The sequence below is a fragment of the Lithobates pipiens genome, unplaced genomic scaffold (assembly GCF_037356315.1).
Source record: "Lithobates pipiens isolate NorthernLeopardFrog02 unplaced genomic scaffold, aLitPip1_a1.2 Scaffold_8, whole genome shotgun sequence".
In the NCBI taxonomy this organism is placed as follows: domain Eukaryota; kingdom Metazoa; phylum Chordata; class Amphibia; order Anura; family Ranidae; genus Lithobates; species Lithobates pipiens.
This window is the reverse complement of record NW_027507903.1, coordinates 450,555,057-450,579,976: the sequence shown is the minus strand read 5'-3', so window position 1 is coordinate 450,579,976 and position 24,920 is coordinate 450,555,057. Positions and strand designations below refer to the sequence as shown.

The 24,920-nt window shown below is 45.5% G+C and overlaps 2 protein-coding genes across 3 annotated transcripts in view; one reads left to right on the top strand and one right to left on the bottom strand.

The window, feature by feature from the left end:
• The window catches only part of MRPL22 (mitochondrial ribosomal protein L22), a 35,124-nt gene extending 28,009 nt beyond the window's left edge, over positions 1-7,115 (bottom strand). Inside the window, exon 1 of the mRNA XM_077468385.1 lies at positions 7,004-7,115. Within this exon, the coding sequence (XP_077324511.1) occupies positions 7,004-7,025 (22 nt within the window). The 5' untranslated portion in view covers positions 7,026-7,115. The remainder of the gene's footprint in view (positions 1-7,003) is intronic.
• GEMIN5 (gem nuclear organelle associated protein 5) overlaps positions 7,074-24,920 on the top strand; it is a 168,247-nt gene continuing 150,400 nt past the window's right edge. For both annotated transcript variants that reach the window (XM_077468384.1, XM_077468382.1), the window contains exons 1-3: positions 7,074-7,130; positions 14,791-14,946; positions 23,949-24,103. In XM_077468384.1, the coding sequence (XP_077324510.1) occupies positions 14,802-14,946; positions 23,949-24,103 (300 nt within the window). In that variant the 5' untranslated portion in view covers positions 7,074-7,130; positions 14,791-14,801. The remainder of the gene's footprint in view (positions 7,131-14,790; positions 14,947-23,948; positions 24,104-24,920) is intronic.

Sequence of the window (24,920 nt, the reverse complement as noted above, 5' to 3'; positions counted from 1 at the left end):
CTAACAGTTATTACAGTCACAAATGACACCAATGCAAAAAAAAAAAAAAAAAATGACATTGGTGTCACTGTGACTGGGGGGCAGGGGTAATTGGGGGGGTGATCGGGGGGTAAAGGGGGGGTGTGAGTGTGCCTGGCATGTTCTACTGTGTGTGTAGAGTGTTGGTGCAACTTACTGATCCGCTCTCCTCCGTGTCGGAACGAAAAATACCGACACGGAGGAGAGAATACATCACTTCCTCTCCTGTGTTTACATTACAGGAGAGGAAGTGATGTCACCGGGGATTTCTATTCGTCGGGAGCGATCGCGAGGGGGTGGCCATGAATGAATGGCCGTCCCCTCGTCCGGGATCGCTCCCGAACGAATACCGACCGCCGCAGGCACCGGGCGGGGGCCCGATCGGGCCCCCGACCCGCGGGAGGCAAGGGACGTACATGTATGTCCTTATGCCTGCCCGTGCCATTGTACCGACGTACATCGGCGTGCGGCGGTCGGCAACTGGTTAAACAGCCGCCTGCAAAACCTTCCGGACGAAGCAAGTATCCAAAGATGAGCTCACATCAACCTTGTAAAATTTTGTGAAAGTGTGAACGGACGCCCAGGTCGCCGCCTTACACACCTGGGAAACAGACGCTTGATGTCGGAAAGCCAATGAGGCACCAATTGCTCTGGTAGAAAAGTGCCGTGACAGGAAAGGGGGGCACCCGTCCCCTTATGGCATAAGCCTGAACTACAATCTGTCTGATCCACCGAGAGATGGTGGCCGATGAGACTGCCAGTCCCTTCTTCGGACCAGCCACCGATACAAACAGCGAGTCCGCCCTCCGAAAAAGGAGCCGTAGCAGACAGATACACCCGCAGAGCCCAGACCACCTCCAAGGAATGCAAAGCAACTTCTTTGGAGTTTGACAGCCGAGGACATAAAGCCGGAAGCACAATGTCCTCGTTTAGATGAAAAGCCGAAACAACAGCTGCAGACGCAGCACTGCCTTATCCTTGTGGGATGATCAAGTAGGGAGACTTGCAAGACAAGGCCGCCAACTCAGAAACCCTCCTGGCAGATGTAATGGCCACTAGAAAGAATACTTACTGAGAGAGTGCCAATAAGGGAATCTCCCTAATGTTTTCAAACGGTGGTTTCTGATGCACCGAGAGCACCAGATTCAAATCCCATGGAGGTAGCGGTGGTCGAACCAGAGGGGCCACATGTTGAACCCCCTGAACAAACGTACTCACCAATGAATGAGTCGCCAAGGGACGCTGAAAAAAAGACAGCCAAAGCTGATATCTGCCCCTTAATGGTACTTAATGCAAGCTTCTGATCCACTCTTCACTGCAAAAGCAGCAGGATCCTGGAAACTGAATTCGTACGTGGACGCTACCCCATCTCCTCACACATGGAGATGTAGGCCTTCCACTTACAATGATAAATCTTCAGAGAAGATGACTTCTGTGCCCTCAACATAGTGGATATTACCAAATCCGAGAGACCTTGGTCCCTTAGCACCTGGCTTTCAACAGCCATGCCGTTAAAGCCAGTGACGGTAAAGCAGGATGAAGTATTGGACCTTGCGACAGAAGGTTCTCTCGCATCGGCAGTTGCCAAGGAACATCCGCCACCATTCGTACTTTGACGGTGTACCACGGACGCCGAGGCAAATCTGGGGCAATCAGAATTACTGGAATCCCCTCAGCCCCCTCTCTGCGAAGCAGACGTGGTAGAAGTTTGAGTGGGGGAAAAGCATAAATCAGTTGATAATGCCCCCATGGAGCCACCAACACATCTGGCGCATCCACCCAGGGATCCTTTGACCTGGCCACAAACCTCTGTATCTTCCGATTGAGTTGAGAAGCCAGGAGATCCACATCTGGCGTTCCCCACCTTAGGCAAAGGAGCCAAAATACATCCGAATGTAGCGACCATTTCCCTTGGTCCAGTATCTGACGACTTAGATAGTCCGTTTGCCAGTTTTCTACACCCGGAATGTACATGGCCGACAGAGCTGGCACGTGCCACTCTGCCCACCACAGGATGTGAATGTCCTCCAGTACTGCAGTCAAGCTCCTTGTTCCTCCTTGATGATTGACATACACCTCTTTACACCATAATTGGGGCTCCTACATGAGACGGCAGAAATAGAGGGAGAGTAAGCGCCTTTTTGAAAGCTCCAAGTGTGGAAGTTGTAATAAAATGATGTATAAACCATGTGTGTAACAATCATAACCTTTGTATTATGTATGGTTTGTAACTAATTTCTGTCTTTGATGTTGTTACCATTAGCCTGTGTATCCCCTGAAGAAGCTTTTGCGAAACATGTCGGAATAATCAAGCACAAGCACCTTCTATTTGTTCATTATGTGGACCAGTTACTACATGTCATTTTTGTATAAGTAGATATTTACTTAACACATGTCATGTGTTTATTTCATTATCATGTATTAAAATTATTGTTTTTATATTTCCTATGTACTGTTTTCTCTCTCTGCTGTTCTACTTAAAATAATTAAGTGCCAGAAAAATCCCCTTTCTCTTTTGGCTTCTCCATTATCTAAAATATTCTAATTGGGATGAGGTGCTTTTCTTTTTGGTGTTGATGGAGGCTAGAATCAAACTTTGAATACAAGATTGGAGTAGAATCCCTGAAACCTTTCCGCCGTCTCTACAGGTACTATCACGCCGTGCAGCAGCAGGTCCTGTACTGCCCCAAACAGGGCCTCCCGACAAGCCAGAAGAAGATGAAAGTTGGAGGGGAAAAAAAATCTATTTGACGGACAAGAAAGAAACTATCTTGTACCCTGAGGAAACCAGTTCGCAGACCCACTGGTCGGAAAGTAGGGAGGTCCACTGGGCTGAAAACTCCTGAAGACGACCCCCACCTGAGAGTCCAATTCAGGGTGCAACAATTTTGTCCATTCAGTAAGCTTCACACCAGGGCCATGGCCAACATTGGCCGCAATGCTGACCCCACCACTGTAAACATTTACCGGCAACCGCCTCGGCCCTTCTGTCAGCAGGGTCCTTGAAAGCAGGAGTCCCTTCCACCGGAATCATGGTTACCTTATTTAACCTGGATACCAGGGGGGTCAACAATCGAAGATGTCCATTTCTTCAGGAGACTCCTCAAAAGGGGTAACGCACCACCATGCGTTTCAGGACTGAAAAGGCCCACTGCGGTTTTCCCCACTCCTTGTAAATAAACTTAGCAAAATAAGTTGGGTAAGGAAACACCTTAGCCGTGTGGGCCGGCTTGTGGGACCTGAAAGGGATCGACACCTCTGTAGATGCCCCGCCGTATCCTCCATTTTTAGGGTATTCCGCACCGCTGTAATAAGTGCTCCTACAAGCACCTTTTTCTGCGCTGACCTGGACACTGAGTCATCCTCACTGTCTGAACGGTCCTGGTCCACATCCTCTGATACATCAGAACAGGGGCCGCCTGTCACAACAGGGCCCGTGTCTGAATCAGAGCTTTCCCCAGAAGAGGGAGGGGGCGTTTTTTACCCCCTTACGCCCCCACGCCACTTCTACCCTGGCAGCAGAGGCCTCCAGGACTGCCGACAGAGCGTCCATGGGCACCGCAGGTGCAGGAGAACCAGTTGCAATAACAGGGATGTCTGGGAAAGAAGTAGCACCAGCTTCTGACGCCATGCTGACCCACACTCACCTGTCACCACTTAGGGACCTAAGGCAAGTCACACAAAAAGTCCACCCTCCTAGCTGCCACAGACTGAGGCCCCCCGGCAGGACTCACCACCCTGACCCAGGTACTGCGCTGTGCTGCTGCTGTCTACCCATCCCTGTCATGCATGAGGTGTCTGTGTGGAAAGCGCACTGTTCTAGAAGGAAACAAGCACCCAGCGCTAGAGGCAAAACTACCTGAGGCTACCAAAAAAATGGTCGCCTCAGCAAAAACATCTGAGGACGCCAAGAAAATGGCTGAAAGGCAAAAAACTGTCTGTGGCTACAAAAAAATGGCTGCAGCGCAGCCTCCTGTGCAGGAGCCAGAAACCCCCCAGCCAGGCACGTGCACCGCACCCCCATGTGGCCAGTCACACAGCGCCTCATAGCATGGGGAGGAGGGAAGGGACAGAAAGAACAAAGGGAGAGTGGGAGACTCCCTAGTCGACCTCTCAGGGAATGCCCAGCTGCTCCATCCTGCCGAGACAGGTGGAATCATACTTGAGCCTCCTGCAGGGACTGCTGGATGGATTCCAGACCCATCACCTGAGCAGTATGGGGAGGCTGCTGCACACGGTACACTGTGACACAGACAGCAGTAGCCCGGTCATATGTGTGCCCCGGAGCATATAGCTCACCGGCCACCCATGGATTAGAAGAGGCATGTCGTGGCCGACCCAGCGTGTAGCTGGGGCCTGCTCACGCTTGATGGCCAGGCTGGGGAGACTACAAGGATCTAAATTATCCAGCCTATCACCCAGCCCGGCTGTTGATTGTAGATTACAGGAATCAAAAATGCTGAGAAAATAAAAAAATTCCCAGGACCAATGGTCCCACCAGGTGCCAGGTCCTTCTCCTACACTAGGTTGAAAGAAACTGAGCTGCTGGATGCAGTGTGACCGGTTTAGGGCTGCAACTAACGTTTATTTTCATAATCGATTATTGATTCGATTAATTGGTTAATAACCTTTAGAAAAAAAAAAAAGAAATTTTTCTGCGATTTGCATTTTTACATTTCTTTTGGCCAATTTTTTTTGGGCAGATTAAAAAAAACACAAATTGTGTTATTACATGCTTTTCTGCAACTTCTCCATTGAAGTATATTGAACCAAAAAAAACAAAATAGCACCATTTTGCGTTAAAAAAAGTCGTTGACTTTTGCAAATACGCAGCAGCTGAAAAAACCATGGATGTGAACATGTCCCATAGGAAACCATGTAAATGAACTGTAGTGTGTTTCTGCAATTAGTTGTTTCGGCCCTAGAGGGGTTTTAGCCAGTAGGTCCCCCAGTAGGTCCCCTGGGCGGTACTGTGCAAGTGTTGCTGTTTTTAACAATTTCCACCTAGTCCTCTCCTAAAGGGGCGATATAACCCTAAGGTCAAGATGAGGTGCTGTGTCCGTCATGAACGATAGAGAAATTTTTATTTTTATTTTTAAATTGTCACTTTTTTTTGTTTATAGTGCAAACAATAAAAACTGCAAAGGTGATCAAATACCACCAAAAGAAAGCTCTATTTGTGGGGAGGGGGGGGGGGAAGGACATAAATTTTGTTTGGCTACAGCATTGCACGACTGGGCAATTGTCAGTTTAAGCAACACAGTGCCGTATCACAGAAAATGGCCTGGTCATTAAGGCAGTAAATCCTTCCGGGGCTGAAGTGGTTAAAGCAGAACTTCAGTCTGCCTTTCGGGTGGCTCCACCCTTCCCCCTGGGTGCTACCTATATGGCACATGCCATGGTCCTAGCAGAGCCAGTGGCACATCTGCACACATGCAGGGGAATTTTCATAAGCATGTCTGCCTCCTAATCAGTGTCCTGGGATTCACAGCATTGACAAGTGGTCAGGCCAAGGACAGGGAAGGTATTGTACTTACCTGGCACTAATCTTTGTACGTGTGTGGAAAACCCTGCGTGGATGGTTAAGGAAACTGGCACATGCCCAGATGTGTTGCTAGGCCCTCTTAGGCCTATGCCCTGTGCAAGGGGTGGGGTGAGAGTCTTACCTAGGTGAGAAACGTGGCAGTAGTAAAGTTAAAAAAAAAAAAAAAAAAGTGGTGGTGAAGGAGGCAGGATGACATTTAGGGCGAAAGTCCACTTAAAATGGCCCGTGTTTATGTCACAGAGGAAGGAGCACAACTTTTTCTGGTGTCAAAAGAATTAAATTATATTCTAAAAAGGGTCTGCCAGGGAATGTCGAGAGAGGCTGCAACATGCAACCACATCTGTTCAATTTAAGGGGTGAATGAATGAATGAAATACTTGTATAGCGCACAATGCTTTAGTACGGCGAGGGAGCTATTAAACCATCCAGAGTTTTTCTTCCTGATGAGAGCCCTGCATTTTGGTGCTACCGAGTCTGCTGATTGCAGCAATGCCCTGTTCAGGGAGTTGAGTGTTTCCTCTGTAGAGGGGTTGTAAACACTTGTGTTTTTTCACCTTAATGCATCTTAAAAATAAAAAACGCCTTCAAGGCAATGGCACAATGTGCTACCAGCACATTATGAAATACTCACCTTGGAAGAAAGCCCTCCAGCACTGTACTATCACTGCTGAGAAGGCTGACATGTTCCCCTGTCTTTCTTCTCAGGAGTCGAGCGCTCTGGCTATGTGATTGGTTGGAGCCGTGATGACGTCACTCCTGCACATGCGTGCGGAAAGCCCATGGTCCTGGCACGAAGTTCTAAAGTTCCAGCAAGGTATGCTGGACCTCCAGAGCGCATGCGCCAGTGATGTCACCAGCCGCATGTAGGGTTAATATCTTCTAAACTGTGCTTGTTTAGGAGATATTCATCTTTACCTACAGGTAGGTCTTATTATAGGCTTACTGTACCTGACCAAGTGGGGTTTACTACCGCTTTAATGGCTGCATAATATATCGCCACTCACTTTCAGATGGCAATGGAACATAATAATCAATGTTATTCACTCGACCTGGCAGTGGACACAATGTTCTGTCTGATCGGTATATACACACCCTTATATACACATACATTCTCTCTTCCTGTATATGACAGCAGCAGCCTAGGGATCCTTAGAAGGATAGACATTCTCCAGGACAGTTATTATTAGGACCTGCATATGAAATGAGCTGGCGGGAACAATACCTGTTGCCCATAACAACCAGCCTCCCCTACTTCATACTCGTCTGGTTGCTATAGACAACAACAATGCTTTTCTCTCAGCCCCAGTGTAAGGTTTGACTTGCAGACACCCCCCAGGACCAGCTGGAATTTGTAGTACCAGACCACTCAGTGCTCTCCTATCCTCCCGACCCGCAGAGTCACCCTTTCCCTATGACACCCTCGCCCTCTCATCTACTTACACGCAGTTATGGCCGCCGCCATCTTGGACTCACTTTACGGCACTTCCTCCCCCGCACTCCTCGCTCACATGGCACAGCCGGCTCTTTACGACAGCCAGCGGTGTGTGGAGTGACTGCTGCAGAGAAGGTAAGAGGAAGGCTGGGTATCTCTGTACACCATGCTGACACGGCATGGAGGGGCTGGTGAAGATGTACTACATGCACTGTACTTGTGGAGAATATTCTAATGCACGTTATATATGGAGTATATTCTAATGTACTGTGTGTATATATACACACACACACACACATACATGGACAATGTCTCATGCATGAGAGTATATACATACACACAATCATAAAATGCAGTATGTATAATGTCTCTTAATGTACAGTGTATATGGAGCATATACTGAATAGACAGTATCCTAACACACTATATATATATGTGTATATAACTATCTATATACACACACTCTCCAAATACTGTAGTGTGAACAACTTTGTGATATGCAGTGTATGGACATTTATGCTGATTTCCTTTAAATATACACAATCTCCTAAAATTGCTTATACTTGTCAACTGTCCTGTATTTGCTGGGACAGTAATGATTTTTGTCTATTTGTCCCGATATGTTGGCGTCCCAATCTGTGTCCTGGGATTCACTGCATTGACAAGTGGTCAGGCCAAGGGATACCAATCACCAGCTATTGTGAGGCTGTACAGGCCAACGAGCATGTAGAGCGCAGCAGTGGGCGAGTGTCGGAGAATGCACAGGCAAAGGCGCTGCTCTCAGTGCTACCCCTGCACTGTATGTGGTGGAAGAAGAGCGGATTGAGCACTCAGGATCTGCTCTCAACTACCTACCTATCTGCACTGGGCAAGTGACTTGTGGCCACAAGCTGTCTACTTCTAAGAGCAGCAAATCCTCCCCATGAACCCTATTTAACCCCCCCCCATGCCCCACTTATTACCTTACTCTTAACCCACTTTTTCGCCCCCTCCCGACCCCCTTCACATACAGTGTGACATAAAATATTGCAGCAATTGACATTTTATTCCCTAGGATCTCCGCTAAAATATATATAATGTTTTTGGGTTCCAAGTAATTTTCTAGAAAAAAAAATATTGATTTTTACCTTAAAGAGGGATTCTACCTACAAAAAAAATATTAAAAGCCAGCAGCTATAAATACTACAGCTGCTGACTTTTAATAAATGGACACTCACCTGTCCTGGGGTCCAGCGAGGCCGATCGCTCGGCTGCTGCCGCCACCATTCTAGGTGAGGGAATCGGGAAGTGAAGCGAATCGGCTTCACTTCCCGGTTCCCTACTGCGCATGCGCGAGTCGCGCAGCGCAATAGGAATTGTCCGCGCGGTCTCTGGGACCCGTGTGTGTCCCAGCAGACAGCGCGGCAGGACGATTCGCGCATGCGCGGTAGGGAACCGGGAAATGAAGCCGAAAGGCTCCATTTCCTGATTCCCATACCCAAGATGGCGGCGGCAGCACCTTACAGACGATCTAGAGATCGGCTTCGGGTGCCGACATCGCGGGCGCGCTGGACAGGTAAGTGTCACTATTTTAAAAGTCAGCAGCTGCAGTATTTGTAGCTGCTGGCTTTTAAAAAAAAAACAAAAAAAAACGCGGAGTCCCGGTGGACTCCCGCTTTAAAAACTTGGCAGACTGCCAGGATGTTTACTTTTGACAACTGAGTGAGCTGGATAAGTCTCTCCACTTGTTATATGAAAGAATCCGCAAACTTTGCAATAGAGATCATCAGGGGGGTTGAATCGAAATCTTAATTTTTTTAACAATTAAATGTGCAGCTCCACTCTTCACCCCCTGTCCCCCCCTTCAATCCTCCCTCACCCTCCATTCCCCTCTTCACTGTCCTGTCCCCCTCTTTACCCCTTCCCTTTCTTCACGGTCTTATCCCACTCTTCACCCCCCTGTCCTCTTCAACCTCTTCACTGCCCTCTCTCTCGGCTTCCCCCCGCAAGTACTTCTCACGTTCATGTGAGCTCCCTTGCATGGTGAGAAGCACTTACGGGCGCACTCCCGTGAAACAGCCGGCGGCTATAGCCGCTCGCTGTATCACTCGGCCCCGGCGCGCTGCATCATTGGATGTGATTGACAGCCACGCGAGCCAATGGCTGTGCTGCTTTCAATCCATCCACTCTAACCAATCAGCGGCCAGGCTGAGTGGCGAAGAGGACGTCGGGGGCGAGCGCGGGACTTTTGAGGGGTCAGGTAAGTAAAACGGGGGGGCCGGCACTGTCAGATTTTTTTTCACCTTAATGCATAGAATGCATTAAGATGAAAAAATATTTACCTTTACAACCCCTTTAATGGTTTATGAAACAGAGATGACCAGGGGAGAACATGTTTCCCGCCAATCATCTCCGCACATAGAGAAGCTGTCATTGACTGACACAGAAACGATCAGTCTATGAAGGTGCGATCTGAGTCAGAATTCACCCTCCCAGATTCACCAGCTCAGAGGTGGTGAATTGGGGAGTGCAGAGAGAATTCGGGGTGAACTGAGAAGGAAGATTATTGACTTCCTTATACCTCGATCAGACCCCCCCCCCAGGACAGTAACCATGTCCCCCTGTTATATATATATATATATATATAATTTTACAAATTATGTAAGGGAACTAATTATTTTATTAATTGATGGGCGGGCTCCTCCGGGAATGCCCATGTACTGAGCAGTGATAATTTATCACTAAACAGTTGTAGATATCCCTAACACCCCTTTCTACAAATTCAAGCACTTATGAAATGGATAAGATAATAAGTCATTAATAATAGCCTATTAAGGCTCTCCCAGCTGCTACTAAAAAGGCTTACTCAAGGCAAGCTTCAACATAAATGTAACAATATATACACAGCAATTAAATCAAAGCGAGTAAGCAGCGCTGGAAATAATAGTCATCAAACAGTAATCCACTGCAGCAAAAGTTCAATTACTAAAAAATGACTGTAATAGAAGTCAGATGAATAAAAGATCACTTCAACTGTAATAAACTATGTAAGTGTCACAGTCCAAAAATGCAGGTAGTTAGCTTGTATTATCCTGAAAATAAGAAAATTCCTTCCAACCACTCTATAATCCTGGAACATGGAGATTATATCCCTCTATAGATTAAATTCTTACCAGACTGTGCTGGAACTTGGGCATGTATCACTGGATCATTCGTGGTTCCGGATTTCAACTCCAATTGTTTATATACCAGGACAGACTGCCAGCGGGATGAACAGCTTTTTTACTCTATGGGCTCATTCACATAAGGGAAAACAAAAACACAGGCTCCATAGCATAATACTGTTTCAAAAGTTTATCCCACAATTTCTCTTTTTACAATATTGCACTTTTTCCAGAGTATAAGAGGCATATAACAACATAATATCTGTCAGAATCCGATGATAGTAACCCTTAAGCCGTTCAGCGCTGTATACGGACACAAGGTGTTTCATTCACAGGATCTCACTTGGTTCAAATGCTTGTCATGTAGCCACCCTGATGCGTTTCGTCATTGGTTGACATCATCTTTTATCACTGCTTAATAAAGGGACACCTCAAGTGTTTCGGTGAATTTCTGGTACTGTAAACTCGCTATGTCTCACAACTAAGGATGAGCTCTGGCGTGTTCGCATACCCCACGTGCAGAGCATGCCAGGAAGTTGGTTCAGCGCTGCGCTAATCACAGACAGTGAGACATTGCCCCAATGCGTGGCTGCAGAGATCAGGCAATGTCTCACTGCCTGTGATTAGCGATGCGCTGACTTCCTGGCGGGCTCTGCGTGGGGAGTGTGTGAACACGCCGGAGCTCATCCTTGCTCGCGACATTCCAGTATCGGGGGGGGGGTTCTTCACTGTTCAAAGCATTTGTCGATTGCTTCACTTCACAAAAGGAAAAGCGATCTACACCGCTTCATAAACTTTGAGGAGAACGTTCTCCACTATTAATGCCGGAGAACGGAGGAGTGGATATTTTCCACTGCTTCATAAACGGACACCTTTACCCCTTCCCTCTCTGCACAGCGTCATCCCACTTTTCACCCCCCTCTTCAACCCTCCCTCACCCTCCGTTCGTCTCTTCACTGCTCTGTCCCCCGTTTTACCACCTCATCCCACTCTTCAGCTGCTTGTCCATTCTCCACTTACCATCTCCATCTTCACTGCTCTTCACCCCCCACCCCATCCCCCTTTTCACCACCCTGCCACCCTCTTCACTCACTAATCTCCCTCCTCACCTCCCCATCCCTCTCTTCACAACCATGTTCCCCCTTTCTCCCACTTTACATCCCTATTCCCCTCATGCTGTTCAGTATATACTGTATTTTAAAATTAAATGGCATGCCTCTCTATATATACTCCATCTAAAATGGCTTGCTGGTCATACAGCAGAAAAGGTGTCCCTGGATTTTTTTTGGAACTGTTGGCAACTACAATATGCATGCAGTGTATATGGACAATATTCTAATATGCTGCATCTGTAAGGCTTGGCATCCTAATGAGCTGTATTTGTACACATCTCCCAACATAACTCCCTCATATTGAACCAAATACCACTGTCCCTCTTTCATATTTTAGTAATGATGTGCTCAAGCGCATCAGATATCCTGCCAGGAAAGTCTTCAAAATTGACAATCAGTAGTAGGCTGCAGAGACATTCCCTCTTGCAGCTGCACAAATGCAAGAGGTGTGTCTATGTGAGGGGCAAGGAATGACAACTTTCTGACATGCTAGCTCAGACGTGTTTAGACTTGTGTCCGAACCTGTCTGAGTTCATCACTGCTCCTTGATTGTATCCCATTGTGGAGAATTCCCTTCGCTTCCTGTCCAAACAGGAAGTCAGAGGAAATCCCTGCAAATTAAGGGAATTCCCCAGGTCACCGGAACTAGAGTCCCCATTGGAAGATTTCCCCTCTATTACTTTTCAACCCAAAATTTGGGATTTTCTTTTACTTTGACTTTCAATGATAAGGGTAAACAAGACAAATAGAGAGGGTGAATCTCCCTAAGGCCCCTTTAAAACTGTTGGACTGTTCAGGTCCGCCTGTCAGTTTTGACGGCGGACCTGAACGGGCGATCCATGCTGGTCTATGGAGTGACGGATGTCAGCGGTGACGTGTTTGCTGACATCTAACCTGGTCCGATCCGCCAAAAGCAGACAGATGTCCCTACGTCCGGATCCGTTGCTGGCGGATTGGATCGGGTGAGATCTGATGAAAACGGACATGCTGTCTGTTTTCATCCGATCTCTCCATAGAATCCAGTGGTGCTCGACAAGCCCCTCCCCACACAGTGAGCAGAGAGGGACCTGTCATCCGCTGGCTCAGCGTAGATCAACGGAGAGATTTCCCGGTTAGCCGGCGGACTCTGTGCAAGCGGATCCGCCTCATCTGAATGAGGCCTTACAGGGGCACAGACCGCAATAAAAACTGACATCTAAAACTAAAAAAAAAGTTTTGCTTTTAGTTTATACTTTATCTGCCAAACGTGTTACACTGCACTAAATCTTTACTACTTCGCTTATTATCACATTATTCCTTTAAAAAGCCAGTATGAAAGAAACATAGTGATGAAAAAAAGCAGTTGTGGGTTTAGCCAGTAATTTTTTAATTCTTAAAGCAGAACTTCACCCAAAAGGGAAAGTTACGCTTGTTTGCACCCCCCCCCCCCAACCCCTGCACTACTACATTTGGCACTTTTTTTGGGGGGGGGGGGGGGGGGGTTTAACTGCTCCCACTAGCTGGTCAGATATACTGTGGTGATCTGAGCCAGAAGTGACCTTTATTGGAACCAGCACTGAGCAGATTTTATAGTATCAGATAAGAAGTCACTCACTACTGTTACTCTCTTCTGCTCAGGATTGGTATACCCAGTGTACCAAAGCCTGAGTGCTCATTTTTAGTGCCAACATCTTGGTAAGACTTTGACCTTGATTTGGTTATGATCATATGTGAGTGTGGGTCCAGACTAGGGTGTATTTTAAAGGGTTAGTTAGTTCACCTTTACCCAAAAATCTGTCAGTGCAGGAAAGGGGCATCTGTAGATAAAACAAGCAAATTGCACAGCTTTGACTGAAGTTGAATAATGCCCTTGCTATAGGTATAGGCCATTTATGTACCTCCAAAAACTGGCTGCAAAACTCCCAGAGATGGCATCATCCTATTCTGCCTTGTTGCTAGGACACTCCCAGCCAATTAAACCCCCTCACATGCGTTCTCTCCCCTGTCACAGTAGCTCTGAATTCTGTGATGCTGCAACAGAGGAGTTAGTGGATCACTTGTGCAGAGGTTTGAGAGGTCCCTCCTGTGATGAAGGGGGTGAGCAGTACGATGATGGCTGGGTCAGAGAGGTGGGCTGATGATGTCACAATCTCTGACAATCAGAGGAAGCTTAGTATTCATTACTAGAATATATAGCTTGCCCTGAGCAGAGTTCCACTGAGCTAGATTCTTCTGTGTTCCGGGTATGAGACAGGAAGTCTCGGCTCGCACCCGGAACACAGTGTTGTATGTAGCTGCAGCTCCATACAGTTTATACCGCACATCTAGCAGCCTCAAAGGCTAGCGAGGAACATAGTTGGTTTGGGCCAGCTTGACCCAAACCAACTATGTAAAGTGTGTGGAAAAATTGAGTTCTTTAAGGCTGGTGCGGGAATGCTGCGAATCCGCTGCGGGTTCCCCCATCGCATGCCTCCCGGTGGCAGTTCACACTGCCCTATGCGAACTGCTGGGAGTGTCAGTGAAACGTTAATGACACCCCCAGATCAGTTCGCATATCGCAGTGCGATCTGCAAACTCAGACAGGAATCGGATCGCATGGTGTGAACACCCATGCGATCCAATTCTGCTGCAGACCAAAAAAAGGGTCCTGCGTGAGTTTGGGCTGTATGCGATGCGAATTCAGCCATACTATCTCTACGGCTGAACTCGCATCTCACAGAGATCGGATGTGATTTGCACTGAATTGCGGTGGGAATCGCATCCGATTCTCGTCACCGCAGCAATGTGAACCCAACCTAAAGTGTATTTCCACGTTTGCACCTAAATTGAGATAACACATACTTTTATATTTTGTGTATGTTCCCATTAACATAGCTTAACTTAAACATGTATTTAAAATCGCTGCTTAGCTTTTTAGGTGCTTTTTACTTGCTTAAAAACTCTTGCATGCTCTCTTTGATGTGCAATGTTTAGGAGAGGCTCTGGAATACTGTTTAATATCATTTACCTTGTCTGTAGTGTTCACAGTTCTTCATTATCTGCTATAAGATAGATTTGAACAAGCTATCCTAGCAAAGGGTTAAACATTTAGAGAGTGCCATCTTTCCTTGTATGTTTGAGGGATAGTCTGGGGACATAGAGTGTCTAAAAATCCTTAGAATCCACCATGGCACTTTCTCCTTAAGCCCCATACATGCTATCAGATTTTCTCCTGATTTTTTTTTTCCTTCAGATTTACCAAAACCATATAATATGAGGTCGATTTGTATGCAATCAGGCAGGCCTTGTACTACATGGTTTTGGTAAATCTGAAGACAAAAATCAGCAGAAAATCTGATAGTGTGTACGGGGCTTTAGAAAGATCTAAAAGGTAAGAAACATTTTTATTTATTTTTTTTTTTTTTTTTTTTTATGTATGCTGTATGAATAACAAACCCATAGTCAGGTTTTCTCAAATTTAAAACATGGAAATGGGGAAAAAATGAAAATATGCTTTAATCCCTCTGCTTATGTTTAGTCTTGTATTCTATATGTAATTTTTATTGTATTCTTACTTTACAGGTAACTCAAAGATGGGCAACTCAGATAGGATGCTTAGCGCATCCCCTAATTGGTACTGCAGTCGTGCCAGTGATGCAGCCGGTGGCCTCTTTGGGTTTACAGCTCGTAATTCTGTGTATTTATTGCGAATAAGCCCTCAGGAGCCTGCATTTTATGGTAATATCCTACTTGGTTATAACAACTCAGTATATAATAGTTAAATTAAGGGCCGGTTCACACAGGGGGTGACACGAGGCGACACGACTTGCCGTGCCGCGACCTGACAAGTCGCCCCCGTTCTGTACAATGGAACCGTTCTAAGAGGAGCGACTCAGAAAAAAGGTTCCTGTACTACTTTTGGGCGACCTCGGGGCGACTTGCATTGACTTCTATACAGAAGTCATTTGCAAGTCGCCGCTGAGGTCGCGGCGAGGCAAGTCGTGTCGCCTCGCATCGCCCCCTGTGTGAACCGAGCCTAAGGGCCGGTTCACACTGCGGGCGATGCGAGGCGACACCGACTTGCCTCGCCGCGACCTCAGCGGCGATTTGCAAATGACTTCTGTATAGAAGTCAATGCAAGTCGCCCCGAGGTCGCCCAGAAGTAGTACAGGAACCTTTTTTCTGAGTCGGAGCGACTCGAGTCGCTCCTCTCAGAACGGTTCCATTGTACAGAACGGGGGCGACTTGTCAGATTGCGGCGAGGCAAGTCGTGTCGCCTCGCATCGCCCGCAGTGTGAACCGGCCCTAAGGGCCTATGTGGACAGATTGTTTTTTTTTTGCATCTGAACGGCTACTCTGCTCTTATAAGTCTATAGTAATGTTAAAATGGCTTGTATCTTGTTAAATGCACCTATCAATGAGTTTTGAATGACTGTTCAAAGCGCATTGCCTCTTCCCATCAACATAACGACAATTTATTTTGTATATTGAGAGACAATACATGTTTTATTTTTCACAATCCTGCATCTGTTTCAAAATTATATGGATTGACAAAGGAGCAAAATTAGTACAACCTTAAAGTGAATGTAAATCCTTACCTATATCCAGTGAAGTGACTGGCCTCCAGTGATACACAGAGGTAAAACAAATCCTCCTACATTAATTAGTTTATACCTGTTTATTTGCAGCTATTTGTCCTGCACATCCTTGTAAATCTCAGAGATGGAAAATATTTTTCACAGACCCATAAAATAAGGAGGGGAGCTGCGGTTAAACATAATACATGTGCTCTGGGGGCTGATTGGAAGAAAGGAAACCCCCTCTACACTGCTCACAGGAATGGAGATGTGGCTGTCAATCACAAGCTGTGTGCTGGAGATCTCTCCCGTCACCTTTTTTAGCTCTTGGTGTAAGGAAAACTTGTCAAACGTGACTCCTGCTGATAACAGATAAATTAGACAGCAGAGATAAATGACACTTAGTGCTTGAGCCAAATAAACACTATAGAAATATGTGGTTTAAGATTTCATGTCTGAGGTTTGCAAACAGTTTTAAGTTTTTATAATTTTTTTTAACTATTCACCAGTTCAGTTTAGTTCTTTGGACGTACAACGTGCGTCCAAAGAGTGAACTTTGAATCACAAGCTGATGGCTGCTGAGCAGCCTACAGCTTGTGTAGGTTTTGTTTAGCCGACTCCTGGCTTGAAAGTGATGGGAGGGCTCCATATCTGCCAATCACTTTCACAAAGCTGGCGGCTCCCTTTCCTCCTGTGGTTTCTGGGCTCTCCCTCTCTAAGACAGCTTTTACACTGAGGCGCTTTACAGGCGCTACAGTGTTAAAAATAGTGCCTTTAAAGAGCCTCTCCTGTCTCTCCAGTGTGAAAGCCTGAGGGCTTTCATACTGGAGCTGTGTGCTTGCAGGATGATAAAAAAAAGTCCTGCAAGCAGCATCTTTGCAGTGCTGTAAGAGCGGTGTATACATTGAAATCAATGGGGCAGCAGCACTTTGTGGGTATTTTTGACCCTTTTTACCGCCACTAGCAGGGGTTAAAAGTGCCTTGCTAGCGGCCAAATGACACCATTAAAACAATCTTAATGCCTCGGTATGAAAGCACCGCTACTGGGAGCCCCGGAACACAGCTGCTGGCTAGAGAGCCAGAGGGAGAGCGATGTAGGACCCATGTAAAAAAATGAAGCCAGAAGTGATGTCACGATTTCAGATGCACAATTTCCTGGCCAGTACAGCCAGGTGGCACATCTAACTAAGCCGATCTGTACTTGGTTAAATGGCGTGAAGGGCAGGGGAGACTTTGCGGTCTATTAGACCCCCAATGTCTCCTTAACCACTTCAGCCCCGGAAGGATTTACCCCCTTCCTGACCAGAGCACTTTTTGCGAATTGGCACTGCGTCGATTTAACTGACAATTGCGTGGCCCTGCGACGTGCCTCCCAAACAAAATTGGCATCCTTTTTTGATCATCTCTGTGGTTTTTATTTTTTGCGCTATAAACAAAAGAAAGCGACCAATTTTGAAAAAAAAAAAAAATATATTTTTTACCTTTTGCCATAATAAATATTCCCCAAAAATATATAAAAAAACATTTTTTTTCCTCAGTTTATGCTGATACGCATTCTTTTACAAATTTTTGGTAAAAACAAAAAATCGCACTAAGCGTTTGATTGGTTTGCGCAAAAGTTATAGCGTCTACAAAATTGGGGACGCTATATTTTGCATTTTTATGAATATTTTTTTTTTTTTTTAACTAGTAATGGCGGCGATCAGTGATTTTTTTTTTTTTGTGTTTTTTTTTTAATTAATTAATTAATTAATTAATAAATTTTTTTCCCTAGGGGAGTGTTTCTATCTGTCTGGGGGATTGGCTTGTGTGACGTGGACACTGATCGCTGCTCCCGATGACAGGGAGCAGACAATCAGTGTCCTGTCATTAGGCAGAACGGGGAGATGCTGTTTACATCGGCATTTCCCTGTTCTTGAGCTCCATGATGCGATCACGGGAATCCCTGCAGCAATCGAGTCCACGGGTCCTGCGGGCACAGTCATGGAGCTCGCGGCAGGCGCACAGTGGGAATTTCAAAGTAATATACGGGTATGTTACTTTGCCCAGCCGTGCTATTCTGCCGACGTGGTTAAAGAGTATCTGTTACCTGTCCAATGCTATCACATAGGCAAGCCCAAGGTGTGCAAGTGTATGCAAACCGGATTTGCACCACACGTCTGACATTGTCGCGAACGTCAGAGTGAGAACAATTAATTCCAGCACAAGAGCTCCTAAACTTCTAAACCAGTGGTTCTCAACCGGGGTTCTGTGGCGATCTGTCAGTCAGGCAACTGACAGGAGGATCGCACAGACACAGGCAGAGATAGGGCTGGCATCCTATTGGCTGGAGCGTGCTGTTCCCTGCAGGTCCCTCCTCCCCTCTTCTCCTTCCTGAGTATGTGACCTCATCTGTGGTTGACACTGGACAGGATAGGAGGAGGAGGGGCCACGTGAGGGAAGCAGCACGTCACTGGAGGAGAAATTAAAAATGTGTTCTGAAGCCAGAAGAAGAAGCCGGTACTGTGCCCAGCTGTGTTCCCTCCCCCCCCCGAAATGTACCCAACAGTCTGCCCCATGTAATGTCCCCTGTCATGTGCCCGACCCATGAACATGAAATGTGCTCTGCCCCATGTACTGTCCCCTGTAATGTGCTCTGCCCCATGTAAGGTCCTCTTTCATGTCTCCTGCCGCATGTAATGTCCCCTGTAATATGCTCTGAATGGATCAGCTCTGCAGGAAAAGAAAGCACCAGTTTCACATTAAATAGGTACGTTTTAATATTTTGTTCTTTTATTTAATGCTATTTCAACGAATTATTTTTTGTTGTCAACAGCTCGCTGATCATACCAATGTTCCGTGAGCTGTAGATGTGAACATTATTTCAGGGGTTCCTCAAGATCTCAGACTTTTTGGCAGGGGTTCCTCCAAGGTAAAAAGGTTGAGAAACACTATTCTAAACTGATGAGCTGTAAAGGCTTTTAAAGCATCGCCCATATTTATTTTTGGGCACCGGTGTTTTTTTGCAATAGCATAGGTTTACACGATTTTAGGACATAGAATGTTTGGTATCTATTTACTCAATGCAACCTCATCTTTTATATTTTAACCCAAAAAATTGTATTATATTGTGTGTTTTTTGCACTAAAATTTATTTTACTATAGTTTTCCTGAAAATTTGTGCTTAATAAATAGTTGCGCAAATATCATGTGAACCAAAAATTTGCAACCATCACCTTTTTTTATTCTACAGGGCCTCTGCTTTCAGAAAATATATAATGTTCTGGGGATTTAAAGCGCACCTTTAAAAAACAAAAAACAAAACAAAAAAAAGACAATGGCATAATGTGCTAGTATGCATTGCATACTAGTACATTAGGAAATCCTTAAAAGAAAAGTAAGGGTTCCCCCCCCCCCATTCCTACTTGCCTAGGTGGATGCAGCATCTGTCCTTTTGTGAGCGTGATATGCAATCTTAATAATACGTATGGGGAATTTGAATTACATTAAAATGTTTGTGTTTTGCACAGTGCCTCCAACCTTACGGTAAAAAGGTGAACTTTGTTCAAACAATCAGTAACATAATAATTTCCTGAGTTCGTTATTTTATGGGGAATTCTTACCAATGTATAAATATATCTCCCAATAAAATGAATAAGTAAATCATTTTTATTAATTTACAAGTATAATTATACAACTTCATACAGAACCGAATTTTCTGGTGATTAATATTTCATACACCCTACCAAAGACATCAACACGGCAATAAAACTATTTTCATTAATATTTGACAAATAACCCAAGGGTAGCCCAAATGACTATTTTAAAAAGATTGGCGGTAATCGCGCCTTAAGTTCAAAAACACAATATCTCTTGTCACTCGGGAAAACAATCCTCTGAATTTCTATGGCTGGAAGGAATACAAAGCATGTCTAGCAGAGTCAACAGATGGATATTATCAATTTGAAGGGAATATTAATTTAACAGAGCTACCAATTTGAATGGGGCAAAAATATCAATAATTTTATGTCACCACTGTTTAAAGGAAAGGATGTATATTCGATGTGTATGTTAGTGTGTGGGTCTGTAGTCTTTCTCTCTATGGCACCTCACATACTTACTATCTGGGACAATAAGCTCATAAAATTATAATAATCTCAGCCCAGAAGGTATGACTTATTTTCCATTGGTTGGAAAAATCTAATGATTTACTTTGGTGAGTTCAGGTAATGTCAGCTTCAACCACTAGGCATGTCTGAAGGCAAAAAAAACGTGTTCTGAACTATCTGTTGAAAATTATGAAAATAGAACATATTTTTTTAATTTCATAATGTGTATCTGTTTGTATATTGGTGCTGGAATATATATTATTTAAGTACTCGGCCCAATATAAAATACGCTCAGTATAATTTTGAGGAACCAATATCACATAAAATGGTTATATATATATATATATATATATCTATATATCTCTATATCTATATCTATATATATATATATATCTATATCTATATATATCTATATCTCTCTATATCTATATCTATATCTATATATTATATTTCTGGTATATCCTGTGAATACTTGTTTATCTAGGAAAACACATGCTAGAGGTATGTTTTTATACAGTTATAGTCAGTCCATTCAAACAGTTTTTGGATCCGACTTCCAGTCAACCCTAGTCGCGCTACATGAAAAAATCAATGTAAGTGAATGGATCCGTCTTAATGCACACTACTGCAGTCGCTCCGACTTCAGAAAAGGTTCCTGTGCTACTTCAATCTGACTTCTAGGCGACTTGTACCCATAGAATTCAATGGAAGTTGCCTCCAAGTCGGATCTCCATCTATATTGAAGCAACTTTACAGTAAAAGTCGCCTCTCTAACAATAAAAACCAGCATGGGTTCCACTCCAGGGGCAAACCAGGCCCTTAGGTCTGGTATGGATTTTAAGGGGAACCCCTATGCTTATAAAAACGACGTGGGGGTCCCCCCTAAATCCATACCAGACCCCTATCTGAGCAAGCAGGCCGGTCAGGAAAGGGGGTGGGATAAGCAAGCGCCCCCTCCTGAACCATACCAGGCTGCGTGCCCTCAACATGGGGGGGTGCTTTGGGGAAGGGAGACGCCCTGCGGCCCCCCCACCCCAAAGCACCTGGTCCCCATGTTGATGAGGACAAGGGCCTCTTCCCAACAACCCTGGCCTTTGGTTGTCAGGGTCTGCAGGCAGGGGCCCCCAGATCCCGACCCCCACCCTATGTGAATGAGTATGGGGTACATCATACCCCTACTCATTCACCTGAGGGGAAAAAAAAGTGTCGATTAAAAAAAACTACACAGGTTTTTAAAGTAATTTAATTTATTAGGCAGCTCTGGGGGTCTTCTTCCGACTTAGGGGTTCTCTTCCGACTTCTACGCTCTCTTTGGCCACTTCTCCCAGTGTCCCGTTCTTCTCCCACTCTCTGGCCTCTTCTCCCGCTCTCCAGTTCTTCTGCTGGCTCCTCCGCTATCTTCTTCCAGCTCTTTTGCTAGCGCTGGCCCAGTCTTCTGTGTCATTTTCTTCCCTCTTCTCTTCCTCCGATGTTGACATGCTGCTCTCTCCCGCTGTAATGCCTTATATAGGCATGGGGAGTGGTCACCGGTTGATGTTTACAGGTAGTAATAATGATCCCTCCCTTTGTCTGGGCCTAATGACTGACAGTTTTGATGCTTCCACCTCCAAGATCAAAATTGTCATTCAAAGAAATTTTCTTTTAAAAAGACCTAAAATGCTATTTTGTGGATTTTCAGACATGACTGTAATATAATAATATGCATGACTCCCTCTCCCTTGTCATAGGCATGAAGCTGTATACAAACTTCCTGCTCCTGCTGGCATTTATGCTTGCCATACACAAACTAACTTTTCCTTAAAAGTTTATTTAACCACTTCAGCCCCAGAAGACTTGGCTGCTTAATGATCGGGCGATTAGGCACTGCGTCGCGTTCACTGACAATTGTGTGGTCGTTCGAAGTTGCACCCAAACAAAATTGACATCCTTTTTTCCAACAAATAGAACTTTCTTTTGGTGGTATTTGATCGCCTTTGCGGTTTTTGTGGTAGGGCTCCTCCTGCCTTCAGATTTTCCCTATAGCAAGCTACAAAGTATAGTATAGAGTGCTGCTATAGCAAAGAAAAATAAAACCTTATGCATTTAGAATTTACTTTAAATTACTTCCTTCTCCTGCCCAGGGCTACATGTCCCATCCCATGAGGCATGTCCCAAACATAATGGAGTTCCTCAGGCACATACTGAAACGTATGAATGGTGTACTGAGCTGTATGTGTGATGCACTGTATTTTCTGATATGTAAACAAATAATGCATTCTGTATGCAGGTCAACTAATCGGCTGACCAACTAATCAATTATGAAAATAGTTGACAACTATTTTGCAAATCGATTATGTCGATTAGTTGTTTCAGCCTTAATCTGCTTAATTATTATTATTATTTTTTTTATTTTTATTTGCAATATTTTTTTCCCCATGAAAGTTGCCCTTTAACCACTTGCTTACTGGGCACTTAAACCCCCCTCAGTCCCAGACCAATTTTCAGCTTTCAGCGCTGATGCACTTTGAGTGACAATTGCGCGGTCATACAACACTGTACCCAAATGAAATTTTTATCATTTTTTTCCTACAAATAGAGCTTTCTTTTGGTGGTATTTAGTTACAGCTCGGAGTTTTATTTTTTGCTAAACAAACAAAAAAAGATGCAAAAAAAAAAAAAAAAAAATCATGTTTTAATAGTTTGTTATAAAATTTTGCAAACGGGTCATTTTTCTCCTTCATTGAAGTGCGCTGATTAGGCGGCACTGATAGGCTGCATTGGTGGGCACTGATGGGCTGCATTGGTGGGCACTGATGGGCTGCATTGGTGGGCACTGATAGGCTGCACTGGTGGGCACTGATAGGCATAGTTAAGGCGGCACTAATAGGCACAGATAAGGCGGCACCGATGGGCACAGATAAGGCGGCACTGATGGGCAAAGATGGGCACAGATAAGATGGCACGGATGGGTGGCACGGATAAGTGGCACGGATGGGTGGCACGGATGGGCACTGATAGGTACCACAGATAGATGGGACTGATGGGCACTGATAGGTGGCTCTGATAGGTGGCACTGCTGGGCACTGATGGGCGGCACTGCTGGGCACTGATGGGCGGCACTGCTGGGCACTGATGGGCGGCACTGGGGTGCAGCACCTGAGGCAGATTTTGGGTGGCACTGTGGGTGGCACTGCTGGGTGGCACTGTGGGTGGCACTGTGGGCACTGCTGGGTGGCACTGTGGGCACTGCTGGGTGGCACTGTGGGCACTATGGGCACTGCTGGGTGGCACTGACAGGGGGGCACTTACTTTATTCAGGATGGCACTGCGGGTGGCAGGTGGGCACTGGCAGGGGGCAGGTGTCCTTTTAAATTGCTGGCCGTGATCGGGACTGATGTCCCGAACACGGCCGCCGGCGATCGGCTTTTTTTTTTTCTCCTCGCGCTGTCAGCGCGAGGAGGAATACTAGCCGATTACCGGCTCCGTTTTATCACATGATCAGCTGTCATTGGCTGACAGCTGATCACGTGATAAGGGGTCGGGATCGACCCCTTACACGGATCGGTGATCAGGCGAGTCTCACGGACTCGCCGATCACAGAGCGCGCCGCGCGCGCCCCTCAGGGGGCGCGCAGGCCGCTCGTAACCGGGACTACGTCAATAGACGTAGTCCCGAAAATGTGGGTCCGCGCTATTGCCGTCATTTTGCAATAGCGCGGGTCCCAAGTGGTTAAAGGAGACCTTACCAAGAGCATTATAGAGCTGACACTGACCTGAAATTCAACTTTGTATGCAGTTTAGGAGTGGTATTAGCACTGCTAATCTATGTGCTAATCTATGTACTTATCCTAAGTAAGTGCCTCACAAAGTACAGGAACCGCCAAAGTAGTAGTGCTTCCTACACACAAATTGTGTGTGTGTGTGTATGTGTGTATATATATATATATATATATATATATATATATATATATATATATATATATATATATTATAAAAATTATTGTGTGTGTATATTTGTATTTATTTTTTTCATTTATACATGGCCATTGTAGTTGTGTTCCTCTTGATAAGGAATCTATCTTTCTTTCTTGTCTCAGGGGAGCTGGTTGGACATACAGAGAGGGTTTCTGGATTTGCCTTTTCCCACTTCTCTGGTCAGGCTCACATCTGTGCCAGCAGCTCTGATGATGGGACTGTGAAGGTGTGGGACACTCACACGAAGAGCACTGTGACCGAGCACAAACTCCACCGGGTAGGTTCTCCATAAATGCATTTCTATGAAACAAGGAAAATTTTAGTCCGTTTATTAACTGGCGGCAAACAACCTCAGGAGATATATATTATTATTATTCACAATTTATATAGCGCCAACAGTTTACGCAGTGCTTTATAATGTATAGTAGGGACAACACAATTACAGTACAGTACAATACAATACAAAACAAAAGCTACAGGAGGGCCCTGCTCGTAGAGCTTACATTCTTAAGGGAGGGGGTGGTGGTACAAAAGTTAATAGCTGCAGAGAATGATTTGATGAGGGTGGCTCGGGGACTGTTAGGTGGGTGTGGGATAGGCTTCCCTGAATAAATGAGTTTCTAGGGAACTCCTAAAGGTGGACAGGGTAGAGGCTGATCGGACTGACTGGGGCAGGGAGTTCCAGAGGATGGGAGAGGCTATGGAGAAGTCTTGAAGGCGAGCATGAGAGGAGGTAACAAGGGAGCTAGAAAGCGGGAGGTCCTCGGAGGAGCGGAGGGGACGATTTGGGCGATATCTACAGATGAGGTTGGTGATTTAGATGGGGGCGATGTTGTGGATGGCTTTGAATTTTACCCGGTGGGGTAGGGGAAGCCAGTGAAGGGATTGGCAGAGAGGGGCAGCAGTCATGGAACGATTAGTGAGGTGTATTAGTCTAGCAGCAGCATTCATAATAGACTGAAGGGGGGATAGCCTGCTTAAGGGTAGGCCATTAAGGAGAGAGTTGCAGTAGTCAAGGCGGGAAATAATCAAGGAGTGAACGAGTTGCTTTGTGGTGTCATTAGTCAGGAAGGGTCGAATTCTGGAGGTGTTGC